This window comes from Salmo salar, chromosome 13, assembly GCF_965601325.2.
Source record: "Salmo salar chromosome 13, fSalSal1, whole genome shotgun sequence".
Lineage (NCBI taxonomy): Eukaryota > Metazoa > Chordata > Actinopteri > Salmoniformes > Salmonidae > Salmo > Salmo salar.
Window position 1 is genome coordinate 20,826,925 of NC_138303.1, and position 22,765 is coordinate 20,849,689.

General features: G+C 43.7%; 1 protein-coding gene across 1 annotated transcript in view; it reads left to right on the forward strand.

The window, feature by feature from the left end:
• b4galt5 (beta-1,4-galactosyltransferase 5) overlaps positions 1-16,713 on the forward strand; it is a 58,243-nt gene extending 41,530 nt beyond the window's left edge. Inside the window, exons 2-9 of the mRNA XM_014134699.3 lie at positions 1,001-1,120; positions 6,758-6,871; positions 7,516-7,643; positions 8,692-8,808; positions 9,340-9,527; positions 9,724-9,846; positions 10,403-10,504; positions 10,961-16,713. Coding sequence (XP_013990174.1) covers positions 1,001-1,120; positions 6,758-6,871; positions 7,516-7,643; positions 8,692-8,808; positions 9,340-9,527; positions 9,724-9,846; positions 10,403-10,504; positions 10,961-11,111 — 1,043 coding nt within the window. The 3' untranslated portion in view covers positions 11,112-16,713. The remainder of the gene's footprint in view (positions 1-1,000; positions 1,121-6,757; positions 6,872-7,515; positions 7,644-8,691; positions 8,809-9,339; positions 9,528-9,723; positions 9,847-10,402; positions 10,505-10,960) is intronic.
• The last annotated feature ends 6,052 nt before the right edge of the window (positions 16,714-22,765 follow it).

A 22,765-nucleotide genomic window follows, 5' to 3' on the forward strand; every position in this document is an offset into this window, starting at 1 on the left:
TTCCCTAGACCTGAATCCAATTGAGCACATCTGGGACATCATGTCTCGCTCCATCCACCAACGCCACGTTGCACCACAGACTGTCCAGGAGTTGGCGGATGCTTTAGTCCAGGTCTGGGAGGAGATCCCTCAGGAGACCATCCGCCACCTCATCAGGAGCATGCCCAGGCGTTGTAGGGAGGTCATACAGGCACGTGGAGGCCACACACACTACTGAGCCTCATTTTGACTTGTTTTAAGGACATTACATCAAAGTTGGATCAGCCTGTAGTGTGGTTTTCCACTTTAATTTTGAGTGTGACTCCAAATCCAGACCTCCATGGGTTGATAAATTGGATTTCCATTGATTATCTTTGTGTGATTTTGTTGTCGGCACATTCAACTATGTAAAGAAAAAAGTATTTAATAAGATTATTTCTTTCATTCAGATCTAGGATGGGTTGTTTGTGTTCCCTTTATTTTTTTGAGCAGTATATATAAGCTTGAAATGGGCTTGATCTAATTTGACACAACAAGCAAAATCACATATCTAAGTTTAAATCAGGAGAGGGGGGGAGAGAGAGCTCTGGCCTTATATTTACGTACCATATAGGAGTTCTGCCTTTGGATGATAGTCTTATGGTGCATCCTCACTGGGCTTCCCTATTTTCATTTGGGTTAGTCTCAGGTGTTTATATTAGACACATCCATGCAGGATCGGAAATAAACATTCCAGTCTGAATACAACCCTTATGAAAATGATTGCTCATTCAATGTTGGATTGTATACTGATGTTACAGTTCCCTGACAGAGTTAGCAGTGTCTGTTTTCTGCATTGTAGTTCACACTTACAGTAGTTCATCCTTCCTGCTAGTGGTGTGGTTTCTAAATGTCTCCTCAATCTTTTTTTGGCAGAAAATGTACCAAATTGCAGCTCATTTTGACAGAGCAGGCCAGTATGACTGTATCAATGAACTAATGTTTCTCTCCCCTTCCTCCCTCCCTCTTTCTCTCTCTGTAGTAAATGAGTACCTGTTTATGGTGCAGGCCACAGGGATTCACATCAAGGACAACGTGAAGAATATCGGTGTTCAGGTTCTAGAGCAGGTGGTCAGAGGTGGTTACAATATCAATGGGACAGGTAAGTCACTGCCAACACAGGTTCTCGATATAATATGTTTCTCAACACATCTACATTAATGTGGATGCTACCATGATTACGGATAGTCCTGTATGAATTGTGAAAAATGATGAGTGAGACAGACACACCAATATCATACCCATAACGCATGATAACCTCTCACCATTACAATAACATAGGAGTAGGGATGCATGATATATCGGTGAACATATCGGAATCAGACGATATTAGCTAAAAATACCAACATCAGTATCGGCTGATGTCTAGTTTAACGCCAATGTGCAAAACCAATGTCAAAGCTGACGTGCATACCTATATAACGTAGGTACATGACGTAATGACGCCACATAAAATGTTGTGCAACACGTGCAACACAACATTGCTAACCTAGCCCACAATATCTGCTGTGTGGATGGAGCAGTCAACAAGTCGAGCAGTCTTTTGAAAGAGTAAGAACATTTCAGCGAGACAACTCAAAGGCGAAATCCATTAAAGCCAAGATAATGGAATTCATTGCCCTTGACAATCAACTGTACTCTGTCGTGGGTGACGTTGGCTTTCGCAGACTGGTCGAGCACCGGTTCACACTACGAAGTGCGCTATTTTTCAGATGTTGCCCTATCGTAGTTGCACAGTAATGGCGTCACTGCGATTAGTTTCACGACATACATACTATGAAATGCCGTTTGGGTCTTTGCGTGTTAAATCAGAGACAGTAGCACTGTCAAAGCTGTACAAAAAAGTCTGCAAACACCAGCCACGAACGATGTGTTTTCAATACCGCGTTGGTAATATAGCATAATTTGTTAGACCGCAACTTCTGGGGTAGCTAGCTTTAGCTTGGTACCTAACTAGCACCAATACAACCAGCCTGAAAACAATGACCAGTAGAAACTGCAGTCATTTTCATTATTCTTAGCAACGATTTTGTAATCCTTGTGAGTAAGTATTAGCTAGGTTGCCACTTGTTGTTCGCCTATTGAAATTGAACTTAAGTTCATGAAAATAAATAGCTAGGCAGCTACTTAACCCTGTTGCCCAAAGCTAACATTATAAGCAGCTAGCTAGCTTCATCTTGCTAGTGAGGCTCAGCCGGACTATGTGTTGTGAAGCTAGCCACAATAAGGATTAGGAACAACAGTCTAATTTGCGGTTTGCCTTCAAAATTAGTGTCATTGACAGTGATGCAAATGAATACAAATAGTAGAATTATGCCATACTTTTATTTTAAAGGATAACCGCGTAGTCCACTGTTGTTGCTAATCCTTATTGTGGCTAGCTTCACGTAGATGGGTCCGACCACCATTAATCAAATAAAAAGTGTCTTATAAATGTAGGGTTATTTTAGATGACACCTAGCTACAGTATATAGTTAGCTAGCTAACTATAGTTACTGAAACCATTTTTCACTTTGCTATGTTTTTGGGGAAGAACATTGTTTGCATCCATGAGCTAACTAGCTTTTTTTATGACCAGCACTGTAGGTGGGCGAGACAACTTTACCAGCATCATAGAGCATACGTATCGATGAATCTTTGTGACATATATGAAATACGAGTGATAGTTTAATAACTACGTAAAAAGTTAATAAATGCGTTCAATTATTATGTGACGTGCAGTCATATTCAGGTCCTGATTGGTCAAAAAGCTTAATTGACACGTTAAATAGTATATTTTTTGACACGCCAAGGCCCAAACGGCGCTCCGTAGCCAAGGCCCAAACGGCGCTCCATAGATATCCTGGTTGAGAATGAAACGACTGAACAAATTAACAACAAAACAGCACAGCAAGTATGTGAAAGAAATGGGTTTTGATTATGTTTTACTGGTAATGGGGACATACGTAAACGTTCAGAACTTTTGTGAAACAGCACAGTTGAAAAGGATATGGCAAATGTATATGGCATCCAAAACTGGATGGTGTTCAGAGATAAATTGGAGGGGTTGAGGGGAGCTGAAGGGTGGGACTAAAAACAAACAGGCCCAACCCCTACTATTGTAAAATATACTGTGTCCATAAAATGTATGTATAAGCTAGAGGTAGAAGCCTAAGTGTTGTTGTCCATTAGTTTACTCCAAATAGGGGAGGGGTGGTAGGGTTAGGGGAAAATAATAAAGGAAAATATATATTTACAAACAAATATATATGGGGTTTGGAAATCATGCAGACAATTGAATTTATGGAACCCACAATCTATCTGCAATATTAAAGCTGATCTTCCCCCTAAAAACAACAAAAAACAGCAAATGCATCCATTAACTTCTATGGGCTTGGTGGGACGTCACCGTCCCACTCTATTCAACAGCCAGTGGAAAAGCATGGCGCGAAATACAAAACCTCAAATGCAATAATTTCAACTTTTCAAACAATTTTACACCATTTTAAAGACAAGACTCTCGTTAATCTAACGACATTGTCCGATTTTCAAAAAGGCTTTACAGCGAAAGCAAAACATTAGATTATGTTAGGAGAGTACATAGCCACAAATAATCAGTCATTTTCCAAGCAAGCATATATGTCACATAAACCCAAAACACAGCTAAATGAAGCACTAACCTTTGAAGATCTTCATCAGATGACACTCCTAGGACATTATGTTATACAATACATGCATGTTTTGTTCAATCAAGTTCATATTTATATCCAAAAACAGCTTTTTACATTGGCATGTGATGTTCAGAACATGCATTCCCACCCAAAACTTCCGGTGAACTTACTAAATTACTCATCATAAACGTTGACAAAATACATAACAATTATTTTAAGAATTATAGATACAGAACTCCTTTATGCAATCGCCACGTCAGACTTTAAAATAGCTTTTCGGCGAAAGCACATTTTGCAATATTCTGAGTACATAGCTTAGCCATCACGGCTAGCTATTTTGACACCCGCCAAGTTCGGGGCTCACTAAACTCAGAATTACTATTAGAAAAATGATATTACCTTTGCTGATCTTCGTCAGAATGCACTCCCAGGACTGCTACTTCCACAAGAAATGTTGTTTTTCTTCCAAATAATCCATAGTTATGTCCAAATACCTCCGTTTTGTTCATGCGTTCAGGTCACTATCCAAAGGGTAACGCGCGAGCGCATTTCGAGACAAATTCAAAATGTTCCTTTACCGTACTTAGAAGCATGTCAAACGCTGTTTAAAATCAATTTTTATGGTATTTTTCTTGTAAAATAGAGAGAATATTCCAACTGGACAATAGTGTATTCATTCAAAGAGGAAAATAAAAAACAGCATGGTCGCGGGACCCCGCATATCCAATCTCTGTCACCAGGCAGACCACTGACAAACTGAGCTACCATACTCTGCCCAGAGACAGGAGATGCCTCAGTCTGCTTTCTGAAGGCTTTAGAGAGCCAATGGAAGCCTTAGAAAGTGCTACGTAACCCCAGAGACACTGTAGTTTTGAAAGGGACTAGAAAGAAGAACTACAAATTCTCAGACAGACAATTCTCAGAATCTTCTCAGGTTTTTGCCTGCCATATGAATTCTGTTATACTCAGACACCATTCAAACAGTTTTAAAAACTTCAGAGTGTTTTCTATCCAAATCTACTAATAATATGCATATTCTCGTTTCTGGGAAAGAGTAGTAACCAGTTTAATTCGGGTACGTTTTTTTATCCGGCCGTGAAAATACTGCCCCCTAGCCCAGACAGGTTAAGTTTGTAGAGTCAGAAGCTTGTTGTAATCATTGCGAATATGGGACCAAATACTAAACTTTCGACTACTTTAATTCACATATACGGTACCAGTCAAATGTTTCAGCACACCTACTCATTCCAGGGTTTCTTTATTTTTACTATTTTCTACACTGCAGAATAGTAGTGAAGACATATAAACTATCACATAACACATATGGAATCATGTAGTAAAAATATATTTTATATTTTTCAAAGTAGCCACTTTGCATTCACTCAACCAGCTTCACCTGGAATGCTTTTCCAACAGTCTTGAGTAGTAGTAGTTCCCACATATGCTGAGCACTTGTTGGCTGCTTTTCCTTCACTCTGCAGTCCAACACATCCCAAACCATCTCAATTGGGTTAAGGTCGGGTGGTTGTGGAGGCCAGGTCATCTGATGCATCACTCTCCTTCTTGGTCAAATAGCCCTTACACAGCCTGGAGATGAGTTTTGGGTCAGTGTCCTGTTGAAAAACAAATGATAGTCACACTAAGCGCAAACCTGATGGGATGGCGTATTGCTGCCGAGTGCTGTGGTAGCCATGCTAAGTGTGCCTTGAATTCTAAATAAATCACAGACTGTGTCATCAGCAAAGCACCCCCACACCATCACACCTGCAGACATGCAGAGATCACCAACTCTCAAATTTGGACTAATCAGGCCAAAGGACAGATTTCCAGCGGTCTAATGTCCATTGCTTGTGTTTCTTGGCCCAAGCAAGTCTCTTCTTATTGGTGTCCTTTAGTAGGGATTTCTTTGCAGCAATTCAACCATGAAGGCCTGATTCATGCAGTCTCCTCTGAACAGTTGATGTTGAGATGTGTCTGTTACTTGAACTCTGAAACATTTATTTGGGCTGAAATTTCTGAAGCTGGTAACTCTAATGAACTTATCCTCTGCAGCAGAGGTAACTCTGGGTCTTCCTTTCCTGTGGCGATCCTCATGAGAGACAGTTTCATCATAGCACTTGATGATTTTAGCGACTGCACTTGAAGAAACTTTCAAAGTTCCGGATTGACTGACCTTCATGTCTTAAATTACAGTCCATCATTACTTTTTCTTTGCTTATTTGAGCTGTTCTTGCCATAATAAGGACTTGGTCTTTTACCAAATAGGGCTGTCTTCTGTATACCACCCTTACCTTGTCAGAACACAACTGATTGGTTCAAACGCATTAAGAAGGAAAGAAATTCCACAAATGAACTTTTAACAAGGCACACATGTTAATTGAAATGCATTCCAGGTGACTACCTCATGAAGCTGGTTGAGAGAAGGCCAATAATGTGCAAAGCTGTCATCAAGGCAAAGGGTGGCTACTTTGAAGAATCTCAAATATAAAATCTACTTTGATTTGTTTAACACTTTGTTTTGGTTACTACATGATTCCATATGTGTTATTTCATAGTTTTGATGTCTTCACTATTATTCTACAATGTATAAAATATTAAAATAAAGAAAAACCCTAGAATGAGTAGCTGTGTCCAAACGCTTGACTGGTACTGTAAGTGAATTTGTTCCAAGGCTTTTGGTCCCCTAAAATGGGGATACTATGTACAATTTTGGAAATGTGTAACTTCTAAACAGTTCACCCGATATGGATGAGTATACCCTCAAATGAAAGCTGACAGTCTGCACTTTGACTTCATAGTCATTGTATCATTTCAAATCCAAAGTGCTGGAGTACAGAGCAAAAACCCAATACCTTTGGAGCTTACAGTAGTAGTCTAAGGTGTCATAATTAATATGAATTCTCTCTGGCTGCGTCTAGGCACCCTATTCCTTTTTATAGTTCACTTCTTTTGACCAGAGCGCAAGGTGAATAGTGTGCCATTTTGATACACAGTCTGTGTGTCCGGACTATTAACACTGAGCGACATACTGGCAGTAGTGGAAATGTGTTTAGGTTAGGCCATTGATTTCTCCTTCTGTCTGGGACCAGATTATGCCTATGACTTCAACCTGAGTGAGAGTGATGTGCCGCCCACCACATACCTCCCCGACAGCTTCACCTATTTGTCCTCACAGATCTGCCCAGAGAGACTGCCCTCCATGAGTGAGTACACACACACACACACACACACACCACACACACACACACACACTTTGTTTTACTATCCTTGTGGGGACCAAACGATTGATTCCCATTTAAAAATCAGATTTTTCTAACCTTAAGCCCAAATCCCTAACCTTAAACCTAACCATTAATATCTAACCCTATTGTAAACCTAAGCCTACAATATCCTTTTTCCTTGTGGGGACCGGCAAAATGTCCTCACTTGTTTCCTTGTTTTACTATCCTTGTGAGGACTTCTGTTCCCCACAAGGACGGTAAAACCATACACACACACACACACTCACTCACTCACTCACTCTAGAATATTGGCCTTAAACCATTAGCTAGTCACCGTGTAAACAGGTTTGATTTATTTCAAGCACTACTTTCAAAGAGTTCACTTCACAATGAGATTGGTATTTTATGCCTATAGAGTTCTATTCTGGGCTCTGTGCTCCCCTAGCTAGTTATGTGAAAGACTGTTACCTCAGTTCTTGAATGTCAGTTTATTTAGTATTACAAGTGTATGTATGGTTGAGTGCTGGCCTGTTCATTCAGTGTTGACCTCTCTCTCTCTCGCTCTCACTCTCACTCTCACTCACTCACTCACTCACTCACTCACTCACTCACTCACTCACTCACAGAGGGGAGGCTGGAGGTGAATATGAGTGAAATGGCTCTGGAGGATGTGGAGAGGTTTCTGTTGAATGCTGAGCCTACCATGACCCTGGGGGGCTACTGGAAGCCAAGGGACTGTGTCCCACGCTGGAAGGTGAGTTAGTGATTGGCGCAGTCCAGCACACACACACCACAATAGCACTGTCATACTGCACATGCATGTAGCCTGTATAGGACTCTGATGGAGGCACTGTACTGTACAGTCCTCTCTGGATCAATGCATCAGCCCTGGATAATGTAGTTATTAGTCTTGGAAATATATCTTGCACTTCAAGAGTGTGCAGCCAGGTCTACATTCCTCCCATGTCTAACTTCTTCTCAAGGAAATGAAGGCAGACAAACAGAGCAGCTAGATGTGTGTGAACCAGACACTGTTTCTGCAGGAAGACAGCTGATTGACAGAGGAAACAACACTCCAAGCCAGAGGGGGTTTGATGGTTGACATCTCCATTTCCCTACTCAGACTCAAAGGAAACCTAAAGACATGTTCTGGAACTTTGGCAATTACTAAGTCTTTTTTTAAACCTCCTGCTTTGGGCTGGATGTGTCAATGTGTAGTTCATACATGCATCATCTCTGAGAATAATTACGGTCTTACCTCACTTAGCCACGTAACCCTAGTTTGAAAGTGACTGTTTTTCTGGAACCTGTGCTGCGCCATTTTCCCTACAAGTTCCCCCACGTGGGCCAGCCCTCTAGCAATTTGAGTTCTAGCCAATGAGCTTCAGCCCCTTGCCATTTGAGTGACAGCTAACAAGATGCACACACAGCAGAGTGAGAAAGAGAGCAATGATGTGGTGCACATCTCTGCACAAGTACACAATTTACTGGGATCAGTTTTGGCTTTCAGAACTACTGGCTAAGAAGTATACAAAAGTACTGGAGAATCTCTTTAAAGCTGCTGCTGCTACTAAGATGACTCTTCTAAAAACCAAAACCAGGGAAAGCATTTAGTTGGCCCTCTCCAGAGTGACCTTCAATCCACCCATCCCCATGCTATGATCAATGGATGCCATATCTGATTGTGTGAAATGTATATTTTTGAAAGGCCTGTTGAAATACTTAAATACCTTCTTCCTTACTTCTTTAGTGGTTGTGCCTTATCTGATGTGTAATAATGTTGTTCCCCTCCCTATCCCTAGGTGGCGATACTGGTCCCATTCCGAAACCGCCATGAGCACCTGCCCATCTTGCTCAGACACCTGATACCAGCACTACAGAGACAGAGGCTACAGTTCGCCTTCTATGTTGTAGAGCAGGTAAACACGCACACACACACTGCTTGGCTATGTGTGGCTTACTGGATAACCACAGAACTGCTTGGGTATGTGTGGCTCACTGGATAACCACAGAACTGCTTGGGTATGTGTGGCTCACTGGATAACCGCAGAACTGCTTGGGTATGTGTGGCTCACTGGATAACCGCAGAACTGCTTGGGTATGTGTGGCTCACTGGATAACCACAGAACTGCTTGGGTATGTGTGGCTCACTGGATAACCGCAGAACTGCTTGGGTATGTGTGGCTCACTGGATAACCGCAGAACTGCTTGGGTATGTGTGGCTCACTGGATAACCGCAGAACTGCTTGGGTATGTGTGGCTCACTGGATAACCACAGAACTGCTTGGGTATGTGTGGCTCACTGGATAACCGCAGAACTGCTTGGGTATGTGTGGCTCACTGGATAACCACAGAACTGCTTGGGTATGTGTGGCTCACTGGATAACCTCTTTCTCTTCTCCCACCCTCCCTCCCTCGGACCACTCCTCCCTCCCCTTCTCTCCTCCTAGGTTGGTAGTGAGCCCTTCAATAGGGCCATGTTGTTTAACGTGGGCTTCCGGGAGGCTATGCGGGACCTGGACTGGGACTGTATGGTGTTCCACGATGTAGACCACATGCTGGAGAACGACAGGAACTACTACGGCTGTGGAGACATGCCTCGCCACTTTGCTGTCAAACTCAACAAGTACTCCTACATGTGAGTCTCACAAACCTTCAGACGCGCGTGTGTGTATTGTCACGTGCGCACACGCATGCATGTGCTAATACACACATTATTTTTCCATTAGTTGTAGTTTCTCCTAACTATTTCTTAGATATGTGTGTTTAATGCTAAGTGTGTGTGTGGTGTGTGTGTGTGTGTGTGTGTGTGTGTGTGTGTGTGTGTCCTCTAGGCTTCCGTACAATGAGTTCTTTGGTGGCGTCAGTGGTCTAACAGTGGAACAGTTCACCAAGATCAATGGCTTTCCCAATGCATTCTGGGGCTGGGGAGGAGAGGACGACGACCTTTGGAACAGGTGAGGAGAACGCCCTCCATACCCACACGCTTCACTCCTCCCTTTTATTACTTCCTGTACTCATACAGAACATAGACAACACACCTCCATACACACACCATGTCCCCTGTGACAGGTTTACAGTGCGAGGCTGTTGATAGTGTTGACATTGTTTAATCCTATCCCAAACTTTAACCCACTGCAATTCAAAGTCGGGGTTACGAACCCTAGTGGGGTCGCGGGAGAACTTCAGTGGGGTCACAGTACATATTGTATGAGACAATTTAAATACGTTTTTGAGAAGTGAGATTGTGAGAGCTATTTGGACACACAGCAGGCTTTCTTCCTCCATTTGTCTTTGCCATACAGCATTGTTATCCCCCCCACACGCGCGCCACACACACACACACACACACACACACACACGACTCAGAGTCCACTCCCACTGAAGCAGATGTGTCTACTGCGCCCAAAGCGTTACACAATCACTGACTACAGTATGTACTGTACAGTTTGTGCTGTGTGTTTGAATTGTTTATACCATGCCGTTGTGAGTGTGTTACTGTGTGTCTGACAGGGTGCAGTACGCTAACTACACGGTCAGTCGGCCGCAGGGAGAGTTGGGCCGTTACATGTCAATCCCACACCACCACCGTGGCGAGGTGCAGTTCCTGGGAAGGTTAGTCTCTCACACACACACGCCACTCTCTAGTACACTAACACACATCCCCGGTGATAGTTGGAGGTTTGGATAAAGAGGGTGTTTGTGAGAGGAATGTAGCCCCGGCCCATGTGAGCCAGTCACATGAAGAGTCCGAGTTAGTGGCTTTCAGGGATTTCTCCACTCCTCCAAAGATTTTGCATGTGACTTGCTTGGGAGCTACATTCCAAGCATACCCTCTCTACTCTCATTCCTAAATACTTAACAACTTTTACAAGTCAGCAGTTGGTCAAACACGTCAAATGAGTCGTCATAAACCTGGGGTATTTCCCAATAGTCTACCATGACTTCCTTCTGGTCTCTTCTACTTCATCTTCTCTGGGACCCAAACTGACCTTGGACCAGCGTCTAGGCTCGAGGCCGGCAGACTTCATCCTCCTCTGTCTGATCCCTGTCTTTCTTCTGTCCTCCCAGGTACACTCTTCTAAGGCGCTCTAAGGAGAGACAGAGTCTGGATGGGCTCAACAACCTGCAGTACTCCCCCCTATTGTCCCGGAGGCCTCTCTACACCAACATATCAGTCAGCCTGAGCAGGAAGCTAGCCCCTATAGCAGACTATAACTGACCAGGAAGCAGCGGGCCGCACAGCCCTCTGGGGAAACTAAGTCATTATGGACGTCAGCCATATCTCACCAGTCACAGCACTCCTTAGGACTTTTTAGTTAATTTACTTTGATTCAGTTTTTTTAAGCATAAAAGAAGACATGCAGAACAGTGTTGATTGATCAATCCTCGTGACGTGTAAGAGAAAGTAAGGAGAAAGCCGCACTCGTTTTGTGCTGTGGTCCATCAATTGTTTCTATCATCCGGGCTTCTCCACTCTTCTGTCTCCACCTGCCTTCCACACCATTTTGGGCCTTTAGCATTCATTCTTTCATTAATTTGTTCAGTAAGTCATTAATTCACTCATGGAGACAATGGCAACTGTAACCATAACGGCAACAGGAACACGTTCCCTCTATAGGGCTGTGGTGTGGAGGGGACAGTAGTGTAGTTTGTGTATGTGGCTGAAGGAGTTAGTTTGTACACACACACACAAATCTGCTGACACGGTCCCTAGGCTTTGATTTTATTTTGACCTGAATATTTTTTCATTGATTTATTAAACCTGTGAAAAACATACACACACAGAGTAGGTCCTCACAGCTGGTTCTGTGTAGGACATGGGGAGAGGGAGAGAGAGAGGGAGAGGGAGAGGCTGTGGACAAAGGTATAACATTAGCTTGAGACTGACTTGTGTGCAGAGTGGCTGACTGGTCACAGCAAACTGCACAGTAGACACACCTTTAGCTAAATAAACATACTAGCCTAGCAAATTGGAAATCTTTGACAGTACAGTGTGAGTGAGAGGGGGATAGCTATGTATGTGTGAGAGAGAGGGATAGCTATGTATGTGTGAGAGAGGGATAGCTATGTATGTGTGAGAGAGAGGGATAGCTATGTATGTGTGAGAGAGAGGGATAGCTATGTATGTGTGAGAGAGAGGGATAGCTATGTATGTGTGAGAGAGAGGGATAGCTATGTATGTGTGAGAGAGAGGGATAGCTATGTATGTGTGAGAGAGAGGGATAGCTATGTATGTGTGAGAGAGAGGGATAGCTATGTATGTGTGAGAGAGAGGGATAGCTATGTATGTGTGAGAGAGAGGGATAGCTATGTATGTGTGAGAGAGAGGGATAGCTATGTATGTGCGAGAGAGAGGGATAGCTATGAGTGCGAGAGAGAGAGGGATAGCTATGAGTGCGAGAGAGAGAGGGATAGCTATGAGTGCGAGAGAGAGAGGGATAGCTATGAGTGCGAGAGAGAGAGGGATAGCTATGAGTGCGAGAGAGAGAGGGATAGCTATGAGTGCGAGAGAGAGAGGGATAGCTATGAGTGCGAGAGAGAGAGGGATAGCTATGAGTGCGAGAGAGAGAGGGATAGCTATGAGTGCGAGAGAGAGAGAGAGGGATAGCTATGAGTGCGAGAGAGAGAGAGAGGGATAGCTATGAGTGCGAGAGAGAGAGAGAGGGATAGCTATGAGTGCGAGAGAGAGAGAGAGGGATAGCTATGAGTGCGAAAGAGAGAGAGAGGGATAGCTATGAGTGCGAGAGAGAGAGAGAGGGATAGCTATGAGTGCGAGAGAGAGAGAGAGGGATAGCTATGAGTGCGAGAGAGAGAGAGAGGATAGCTATGAGTGCGAGAGAGAGAGAGAGGGATAGCTATGAGTGCGAGAGAGAGAGGGATAGCTATGAGTGCGAGAGAGAGAGGGATAGCTATGAGTGCGAGAGAGAGAGGGATAGCTATGAGTGCGAGAGAGAGAGAGATAGCTATGAGTGAGTGAGAGAGAGAGAGGGATAGCTATGAGTGCGAGAGAGAGAGGGATAGCTATGTATGAATGCGAGAGAGAGAGGGATAGCTATGTGTGAGTGCGAGAGAGAGAGGGATAGCTATGTATGAGTGCGAGAGAGAGAGAGGGATAGCTATGTATGTATGTATATGTGTGTGTGTGTGTGTGTGTGTGTGTGAGAGAGAGGGATAGCTATGCACATGGGCTTGTCAGCATCCTGTTTTGACTGCATTGAGGGATTATCTGATGTCAGACACATGTTTAGTGAGTCTCCTAAACTGAAACGTTCACATCATGTCATGCAGTTTAAGCCTGTCTCCCAATTGACACCCTTTTCCCTATAGGCCTGTGTGTTCCAAAATAATGCGTAACGCTGTATAGGAATAGGATGATGTTTGAGAGGTAGTCTAAAACTGGAGACCCTGTTCTTTCCCCTTTACCCTAAACATACATGTTTATTAATCTATAGGGTCATTTGAGATGGAGGCTGCAGAGGCACTTTCACTAGTGTATATTTAACGAGACACTGCACTGTGTTTGCAGCTGCTTCGTGTAATGTCATTCTGACGTTGGTTAGACACCGTGGCAACGCTTTCCATCCCCCCCATCCTGCTGGACTTTGATGACGGTGCCCTTAGGCACTGCTCAAAGGTCAGAAAGTAACTGCAGACACAGATGAAGTCATTAGCAAGTGGTTAATCTTTAGCCAGTGTGTATGTCTGTGTGTGGGAAAAGTCTGAATACTGGCTTTTGTGTTTGGATGGTGTGCTACATGAGACCTCACAAACTAAGGTACATTCACCGCTCCAAATATCTCCAGCAATTCCAGCCCTTCGTCTTCTCCTGTGTGCAGATATGTGTATTTTTGTATTTGTAGTTTTTAAGGATCCCCATTTAGCTGCTGCTATGGCAACTCTTCCTGTGGTCCAAACAAATGAAGGCAAAAATAAAACGGTACATCATACAACATTACAGCACTACACCTCTACAGTAGAACATGTATAATCCCATCATACATATATATGTGTGTGTGTGTGTGTAGAGTGCATGTCCTAGCGTGTGTGTGTGTGGCAGTGTTTGAGTGAATTTATTTTGTCACAGTACTGAAGTAACATCAAATGTGGTCCTACTGTTGTCTGTTCAAAGGCCTATATTCCAACACACTGGCCCCTCCATGTCTGTGTCGCCATAGCTTTAATATACTGTTAGTTCATTTCACACACATCGCCTTGTCAAAACATTGACTTTCTTCAGATTTATCATTTGGGAAAAAAGTTTTTTTGTGTTCCCATGATATGACGGAGGCGGGACCTCCTTTTATTTATTTAATCTTTTTAAAGATGACTTCCTGTGATTGATTGATTGCTTGTTTGATTTTGTTGTGGTTGATATTGTGGTGATGATGATGATTCAGTAGAAAACTTGCTGTGAGACAGGCTGTGTTAGAAGCACTGAAACTTGTGGTTGTGAAATTGGTGTGAGATTGAAAGTTCAACCTGTGTGGAAAAGATGTTCCAAATCCCAAATCAACCCCTGCCCCTAAACTCTATGCACTTAGATCTGAAACAATTAGCAAAATGGTAACGGCTCCACCATGCCTTTTTAAAATGCTAGTTGGAATGTCTGCCATATTGCTTATACCTGTCCAATCCACTTGGATCTACACACATGCATAGAGATTAGGATCTAGGGGTTAATTTTGGATTTTATATGTTCGTTAATCAGCTGAACTGGCACTGTAGACGTAGGCCATTTTGTGTGACAACCACAGGAAGAGGAAGACGCCTAATTATAAAGTCACTTCCTCCTGCTAAGCACCTTCTGTTTCTTCATCGATAATCAATGGTGCTGATCTGCTTGCCCTTCGATTGGGGGAGCCACTCACTACGTGCTGCCTGGGAACCAATCCTGTGTGTAGATAGCTACAGGAAGTACCCCTCTTACTGGTTCATCCTTCCTCTTTTTAATGTCACCCAACTAGAAGCATGTGTTTACTTACCTACTGTAGCCAATCACGTTGGAGGTGCTTAGTGGAGAGTTGTTGACATTAGCTGCTAGTTTTTCTAAAGTCTTCCTCTTCGAGTGTGTTTGATTGAAATGGTGGAGCCTGTCAATGCCAGGGGCCCAGGTGTCATTTACAAGAGGTTGTTGTTTTTTGTTTGTAAATATTTAGGTTTTGTTTGTTTTCAAGCTCTGATCTGCTCAGAGAGCCTGAGTTTGTAGGCTGGAGCCCGAAGGTTTCCACTACTGCTGGAGGAGGAGAGGAATAAAACCCAGCAGTACTGTTAACCTGAGGCCTGGGTGTGAATCCCTCTGCTGTCTGTCACTTCTAGGTTAACCCCAGACCTAGGTTAGCCCCAGTCCAGACCCCGAGGCCTGCAGCCTCTGGTTCTGTTCCTTTGCCTTGAGCCAGTGAGTGACCTAGACCTGGGAAACCAAGTAAACATGTACTGTAGTATCCTCTGTCCTGTCAGTGACATTGGTTGGTCTTTACAGTGCTGCAGCTCTCGAGGATTAGGACTGGGGACACCATGGTTTAGGCATGGTCTTACGTCAGATAGCCCAACGATCGTCTTAACGGCGTGTCCCGTCATCTGCCGGAAGACAATGGGATTATATTGTTGTTCTAACTGATCCTGTGTCAGTGTGGTGAGCTCAGCCAGGGTGTCCCTGTGCTGCAACGCCCCAGTCTTGTCAGGCTCCTCTCTGACCTAGAAGAGCCATGATCTGATCCATTCTGTGCCAGTCGAAATGAAGGGCCCAGCGCTGCTCCGCCCTGGTATGACTAGCCACTGTTATTATTCTGTCTAGATGTACATGTAGCAGACTGGATAATCATGGAGGCTAGTCGTCTCAGAGATGAGCACCGACGCCCTGACAGACTGGCAAGCCTTAATAAAAACCTCTTTAATTTATTTCAGTGTTTTCACACCCTTACATTTTTTTTATGAGCAAATCTATTTAAATTGAATGAAAAGGTGCATATAAGATAAATGTCCACTCTGTAAATATTATTGTGTCTAGTGTTATTGAAAAGAGAAATTAAAGGTCTTAAATCCCTACAAATGCTTAACGAACAAGGGGTTCCACTGAGTTCCTTCTGGTGCCATGGACCTACTTACCCTCATCAAGTGCTACATAATCACTTTCACATTATTGGTTCCAAACTCATTGTAGATAAGGAATATTGTAAGGGTTAGTCCATCAGCATTCTGGAATAGTTCCCATTGTCGTGATGTGGGTCATCTCAGTAGTCTAAAGTGGTAAGGTGTAGCTTATCGGCAGTGCTTGACTTGGGCAGGAGCTCACCAGAGCTGAGTACTGACACCTCAAATGTTCTACTGCTTGACCTCCTGTTCCTCTTATAGAATACTAGCTCAAAAATATTGTGGAGCTCCTGCACCTAAATAAACAGTACCGGCACCCAAAATGAGTACTGGCACCTATATCAGTCCAAGTCAAGCACTGCTTATAGTGCATAGGGAGAACTGCATCAGCCAAAAACACCATTATGCTTGTAATAATGGGACAAGGAAGCCAAACCATGTTCCAACTGCTACCAACTCTACATTATACACCCCCAAAATGTGTTTTTGTATAAAGGCAAATTAAAAGAAGAATAAATACATGACTATATTACTAATATATCTTTCTCTGATTGTAAGGACTTTATTTCTCCTTGAATTGAAGCCATCTGAAGCCACTTGTAAAACTTGATGTCAGCCTTACGTCTGTCTGTCTGGCTGCATTATCTTTTGATTATTGAACATTTGTATGATTTTTTTTTTTTTACCATCGTTATTGTCAAAAGTACACCAATAAAATGAACTTTAAACGATGTCCATGTGCTCTGAAATCATTGAAATGAAGGGGGACATGTTGGCTCAGAAAAGGGCTAGAAATGGGAGGAGTAAGGAGAAGAGTGGTCAGAGTTAGTCACACGAGTACTGTAGGAGAACTAGACCACATCATGCCTCCTGTTAACAGAACTCTCTCCACTGCACAGCTGTTCTGTATCAGATCAGTGACTGGGACAAAGGTTTTGGTTGTTTAAATTTGTGTGTGTGTCATCCGTCACAGCAGGGAGCAGAAAGAGAATCCGAGAGGAGGGTCACAGAGCTGCATTTAGTGGGCGACATTCAGAACATCAGCAGCAGCACATCTCAGGTTAGCCCACTGCAGTCACCCGCCTTTTCATTTGGCTCCATTCAATCGTCTAAAACCACTAGGAGACATGCCACAGAATTGAACTGTCATATTTGCTCATTGTTCATTCATATACACTCTGTGCAGTGACACGCAATTCTTTCGACGGTTTTATTAGAAAAACGTGTTTGAATGTGAAAGGGTATAACTAATCTGTTGCACAACTGAATGCATTCAATGTGTCTTCCACATTTAACTAAACCCCTCTGAATCAGAGAGGTGCGGCGGCTGCCTTAATCGAAGTCCATTTCATCGGTGCCCGGGGAATGTGCGTAAGCATATGTACACTCAACCAAAATATAAATGCAACATGTGAAGTGTTGTTCACATGTTTAATGAGCTGAAATAAAAGATCCCAGAAATGTTCAATACGGACAAAAAGCTAACATCCCTGTTAGTGAGCATTTCTCCTTAGCCAAGATAGTCCATCCACCTGACAGGTGTAGCATATCAAGAAGCTGATTAAACAGCATGATCATTACACAGTTGCACCTTGTACTGGGGACAATAAAAGGCCACTCAAAAATGCCGCAGATGTCAAGTTTTGAGGGAGTGTGCAATTGGTATACTGACTGCAGGAATGTCCACCAGAGCTGTTGCCAGAGAATTTTAATTTCTGTCATAAACCATCTCCAACGTCGTTTTAGAGATTTTAGCAGTAAGTACAACCGTCCTTACAACCGCGTACCACATGTATGGAGTCATGTGGGCGAGTGGTTTGCTGATGTCAACGTTGTGAACAGAATTCTCCATGGTGGCGGTGGGGTTATGATATGGACAGGCATTTCCAGCAACTTCGCACAGCCATTGAAGAGGAGTATAACAACATTCCACAGGCCACAATCAACAGCCTGATCAACTCTATGTGAAGGAGATGTGTCGTGCTGCATGAGGCAAATGGTGGTCACACCAGACACTGACTGGTTTTCTGATCCACGCCCCTACTGTTCTGTAATGATCTGTGACCATCAGATGCATATCTGTATTCCCAGTCATGTGAAATTCATAGATTAGGGCCTAATTCATTTATTTCAATTTTCTTGTGTTTTTATATTTTTGTTCAGTATATGTATGTATGTGCGTTTGTGCCTCTCTCCAGCAGTCTTTATGCCACTAATGAAAGAGTTGGCCTTCAGTGCTGAAAAATGGCAATTCCTCATTCTATGGGTAGTACTCTGTTCCTATTCTGTGTGTTTTGGTGTGTTTCAGTCACTTCGCTTCATATCAGCACACAAAGTGACAAGCCTCAGAGCATCTCTATCTCTCCTGTGTGTCTGTTCTCTAGGTCATCCATGGTTGGGTCCCTCTGTGCCTCGCTTCGTCCCCAGGGAGGGAGAGGGTAAAGTTTGCTGGAACGGGCACCCAGCTGTTCCCTGCCCATGCTGTGTAATTGCTTTATCCTGCTGTGTGTATATATGTAAGTGTGTGTGTATATATATATATATATATATATATACACACACACACATATATATATACATTTTTTTGTATTTTTTTGTTGTTGTCATTTTAGCAGACGCTCTTATCCAGAGCGACTTACAGTGCATACATTTCATACATTTTATTTATTTATTTTTTCTTTTCGTACTGGTCCCCCGTGGGAATCGAACCCACAACCCTGGCGTTGCAAACACCATGCTCTACAGACTGAGCCACACGGGACGTCGCGACAGACAGACAGACAGACAGACAGACAGACAGACAGACAGACAGACGCGACAGTCGACGACAGACAGACAGTCAGACAGACTGACAGACTGACAGACTGACAGACAGACAGACAGACAGACAGACAGACAGACAGACAGACAGACAGACAGACAGACAGACAGACAGACAGACAGACAGACAGACAGACAGACAGACAGTTGAAGTCAGGAGTTTACATACACCTTAGCCAAATACATTTAAACTCAGTTTTTCACAATTCCTGACATTTAATCCTAGTAAACATTGCCCATCTTAGGTCAGTTAGGATCAACACTTTATTTTAAGAATGTGAAATGTCAGAATAATAGCAGAGAGAATTATTTATTTCAGCTTTTATTTCTTTCATCACATTCCCAGTGCGCCAGAAGTTTACATACACTCAATAAGTATTTGGTAGCAGTGCCTTTAAATTGTTTAACTTGGGTCAAATGTTTTGGGTAGCCTTCCACAAGCTTCCCATAATAATTTGGGTGAATTTTGGCCCATTCCTCCTGTAACTGATTCAGGTTTGTAGGCCTCTTTGCTCGCACACGCTTTTTCAGTTCTGCCCACAAATATTCTTTGAGATTGAGGTCAGGGCTTTGTGATGGCCACTCCAATACCTTGACTTTGTTGTCCTTAAGCCATTTTGCCACAACTTTGGAAGTATGCTTGGGGTCATTGTCCATTTGGAAGACCCATTTGTGACCACGCTTTAACTTCCTGACTGATGTCTTGAGATGTTGCTTCAATATCCACATAATGTTCCTTCATGATGCCATCTATTTTGTGAAGAGCATCAGTCCCTCCTGCAGCAAAGCAACCCCACAACATGATGCTGCCACCCCCGTGCTTTACGGTTGGGATGGTGTTCTTCGTCTTGCAAGCATCCCCCTTTGTTGTCCAAATAAAACGATGGTCATTATGGCCAAACAGTTGCAAACCGTGGTCTGGCTTTTTTTATGGCGGTTTTGGAGCAGTGGCGCCTTCCTTGCTGAGCGGCCTTTCAGGTTTGGCGATATAGGACTCGTTTTACTGTGGCTATAGATACTTTTGTACCTGTTTCCTCCAGCATCTTCCCAAGGTCCTTTGCTGTTGTTCTGGGATTGATTTGCACTTTTCACACCAAAGTACGTTCATCTCTAGGAGACAGAACTTGTCTCCTTCCTGAGCGGTATGATGGCTGTGTGGTCTCATGGTGTTTATACTTGCGTACTATTGTTTGTACAGATGAACGTGGTACCTTCAAGTGTTTGGACATTTCTCCCAAGGATGAACCAGACTTCTGAGGTCTTGACTGATTTCTTTTGATTTTCACATGATGTCAAGCAAAGAGGCACTGAGTTTGAAGGTAGGCCTTGAAATACATCCACAGGTACACCTCCAATTGACTGAAATGATGTCAAATAGATTATTTCACTTATAATGATAGGCTGTCTATAAACAGTTGTTGGAAGAATTACTTGGGTCATGCACAAAGTAGATGTCCTAAACAACTTTCCAAAACTATAGTTTGTTAACAAGAAATGTATGGCGTGGTTGAAAAACGAGTTTTAATGATTCCAACCTAAGTGTATGTAAACTTCTGACTTCAACTGTGTGTGTGTGTGTGTGTGTGTTTATATACACTGCTCAAAAAACACACTTAAACAACACATTGTAACTCCAAGTCAATCACACTTCTGTGAAATCAAACTGTCCACTTAGGAAGCAACACTTATTGACAATAAATCTCAAATGCTGTTGTGCAAATGGAATAGACAACAGGTGGAAATTATAGGCAATTAGCAAGACACCCCCAATAAAGGAGTGGTTCTGCAGGCGGTCTGTCAGCGTAGTGTCCAGAGCATGGAGGCGCTACCAGGAGACAGGCCAGTACATCAGGAGACGTGGAAGAGGCCGTAGAAGGGCAACAACCCAGCAGCAGGACCGCTACCTCCGCCTTTGTGCAAGGAGGAGCAGGAGGAGCACTGCCAGAGCCCTGCAAAATGACCTCCAGCAGGCCACAAATGTGCATGTGTCTGCTCAAACGGTCAGAAACGGACTCCATGAGGGTGGTATGAGGGCCCGACGTCCACAGGTGGGGGTTGTGCTTACAGCCCAACACCGTGCAGGACGTTTGGCATTTGCCAGAGAACACCAAGATTGGCAAATTCGCCACTGGCGCCCTGTGCTCTTCACAGATGAAAGCAGGTTCACACTGAGCACATGTGACAGACGTGACAGAGTCTGGAGACGCCGTGGAGAACGTTCTGCTGCCTGCAACATCCTCCAGCATGACCGGTTTGGCGGTGGGTCAGTCATGGTGTGGGTGGCATTTCTTTGGGGGGCCGCACAGCCCTCCATGTGCTCGCCAGAGGTAGCCTGACTGCCATTAGGTACCGAGATGAGATCCTCAGACCCCTTGTGAGACCATATGCTGGTGCGGTTGGCCCTGGGTTCCTCCTAATGCAAGACAATGCTAGACCTCATGTGGCTGGAGTGTGTCAACAGTTCCTGCAAGAGGAAGGCATTGATGCTATGGAGTGGCCCGCCCGTTTCCCAGACCTGAATCCAATTGAGCACATCTGGGACATCATGTCTCGCTCCATCCACCAACGCCACGTTACACCACAGACTGTCCAGGAGTTGGCGGATGCTTTAGTCCAGGTCTGGGAGGAGATCCCTCAGGAGACCATCCGCCACCTCATCAGGAGCATGCCCAGGCGTTGTAGGGAGGTCATACAGGCACGTGGAGGCCAGACGCACTACTGAGCCTCATTTTGACTTGTTTTAAGGACATTACATCAAAGTTGGATCAGCCTGTAGTGTGGTTTTCCACTTTAATTTTGAGTGACTCCAAATCCAGACCTCCATGGGTTGATAAATTGGATTTCCATTGATTATTTGTGTGATTTTGTTGTCAGCACATTCAACTATGTAAAGAAAGAAGTATTTAATAAGATTATTTCATTCATTCAGATCTAGCATGTGTTATTTTAGTGTTCCCTTTATTTTGTTGAGCTCTGTCTGTCTGTCTGTCTGTCTGTCTGTCTGTCTGTCACACTGTGAGGGGAAAAAAGTACTTGATCCCCTGCTGATTTTGTACATTTGCCCACTGACAAAGAAATTATCAGTCTATAATTTTAATGGTAGGTTTATTTGAGCAGTGAGAGATAGAATAACAACAAAATAAATCCAGAAAAATGCATGTAAAAAATGTTATAAAATGATTTGCATTTTAATGAGGTAAATAAGTATTTGACCCCTCTGCAAAACATGACATAGTACTTGGTGGCAAAACCCTTGTTGGCAATCACAGAGGTCAGATGTTTCTTGTAGTTGGCCACCAGGTTTGCACACATCTCAGAAGGGATTTTGTCCCACTCCTCTTTGCAGATCTTCTCCAAGTCATTAAGGTTTCGAGGCTGACATTTGGCAACTCGAACCTTCAGCTCCCTCCACAGATTTTCTATGGGACTAAGGTCTGGAGACTGGCTAGGCCACTCCAGGACCTTAATGTGCTTCTTCTTGAGCCACTCCTTTGTTGCCTTGGACGTGTGTTTTGGGTCATTGTCATGCTGGAATACTCATCCACGACCAATTTACAATGCCCTGGCTGAGGGAAGGAGGTTCTCACCCAAGATTTGACGTTACATGGCCCCGTCCATCATCCTTTTGATGCGGAGAAGTTGTCCTGTCCCCTTAGCAGAAAAACACCCCCAAAGCATAATGTTTCCACCTCCATGTTTGACGGTGGGGATGGTGTTCTTGGGGTCATAGGCAGTATTCCTCCTCCTCCAAACACGGCGAGTTGAGTTGATGCCAAAGAGCTCCATTTGGTCTTATCTAACCACAACACTTTCACCCAATTGTCCTCTGAATCATACCAGATGTTCATTGGCAAACTTCAGAAGGGCATGTATATGTGCTTTCTTGAGCAGGGGGACCTTGCGGGCGCTGCAGGATTTCAGTCCTTCACGGCGTAGTGTGTTACCAATTGTTTTCTTGGTGAC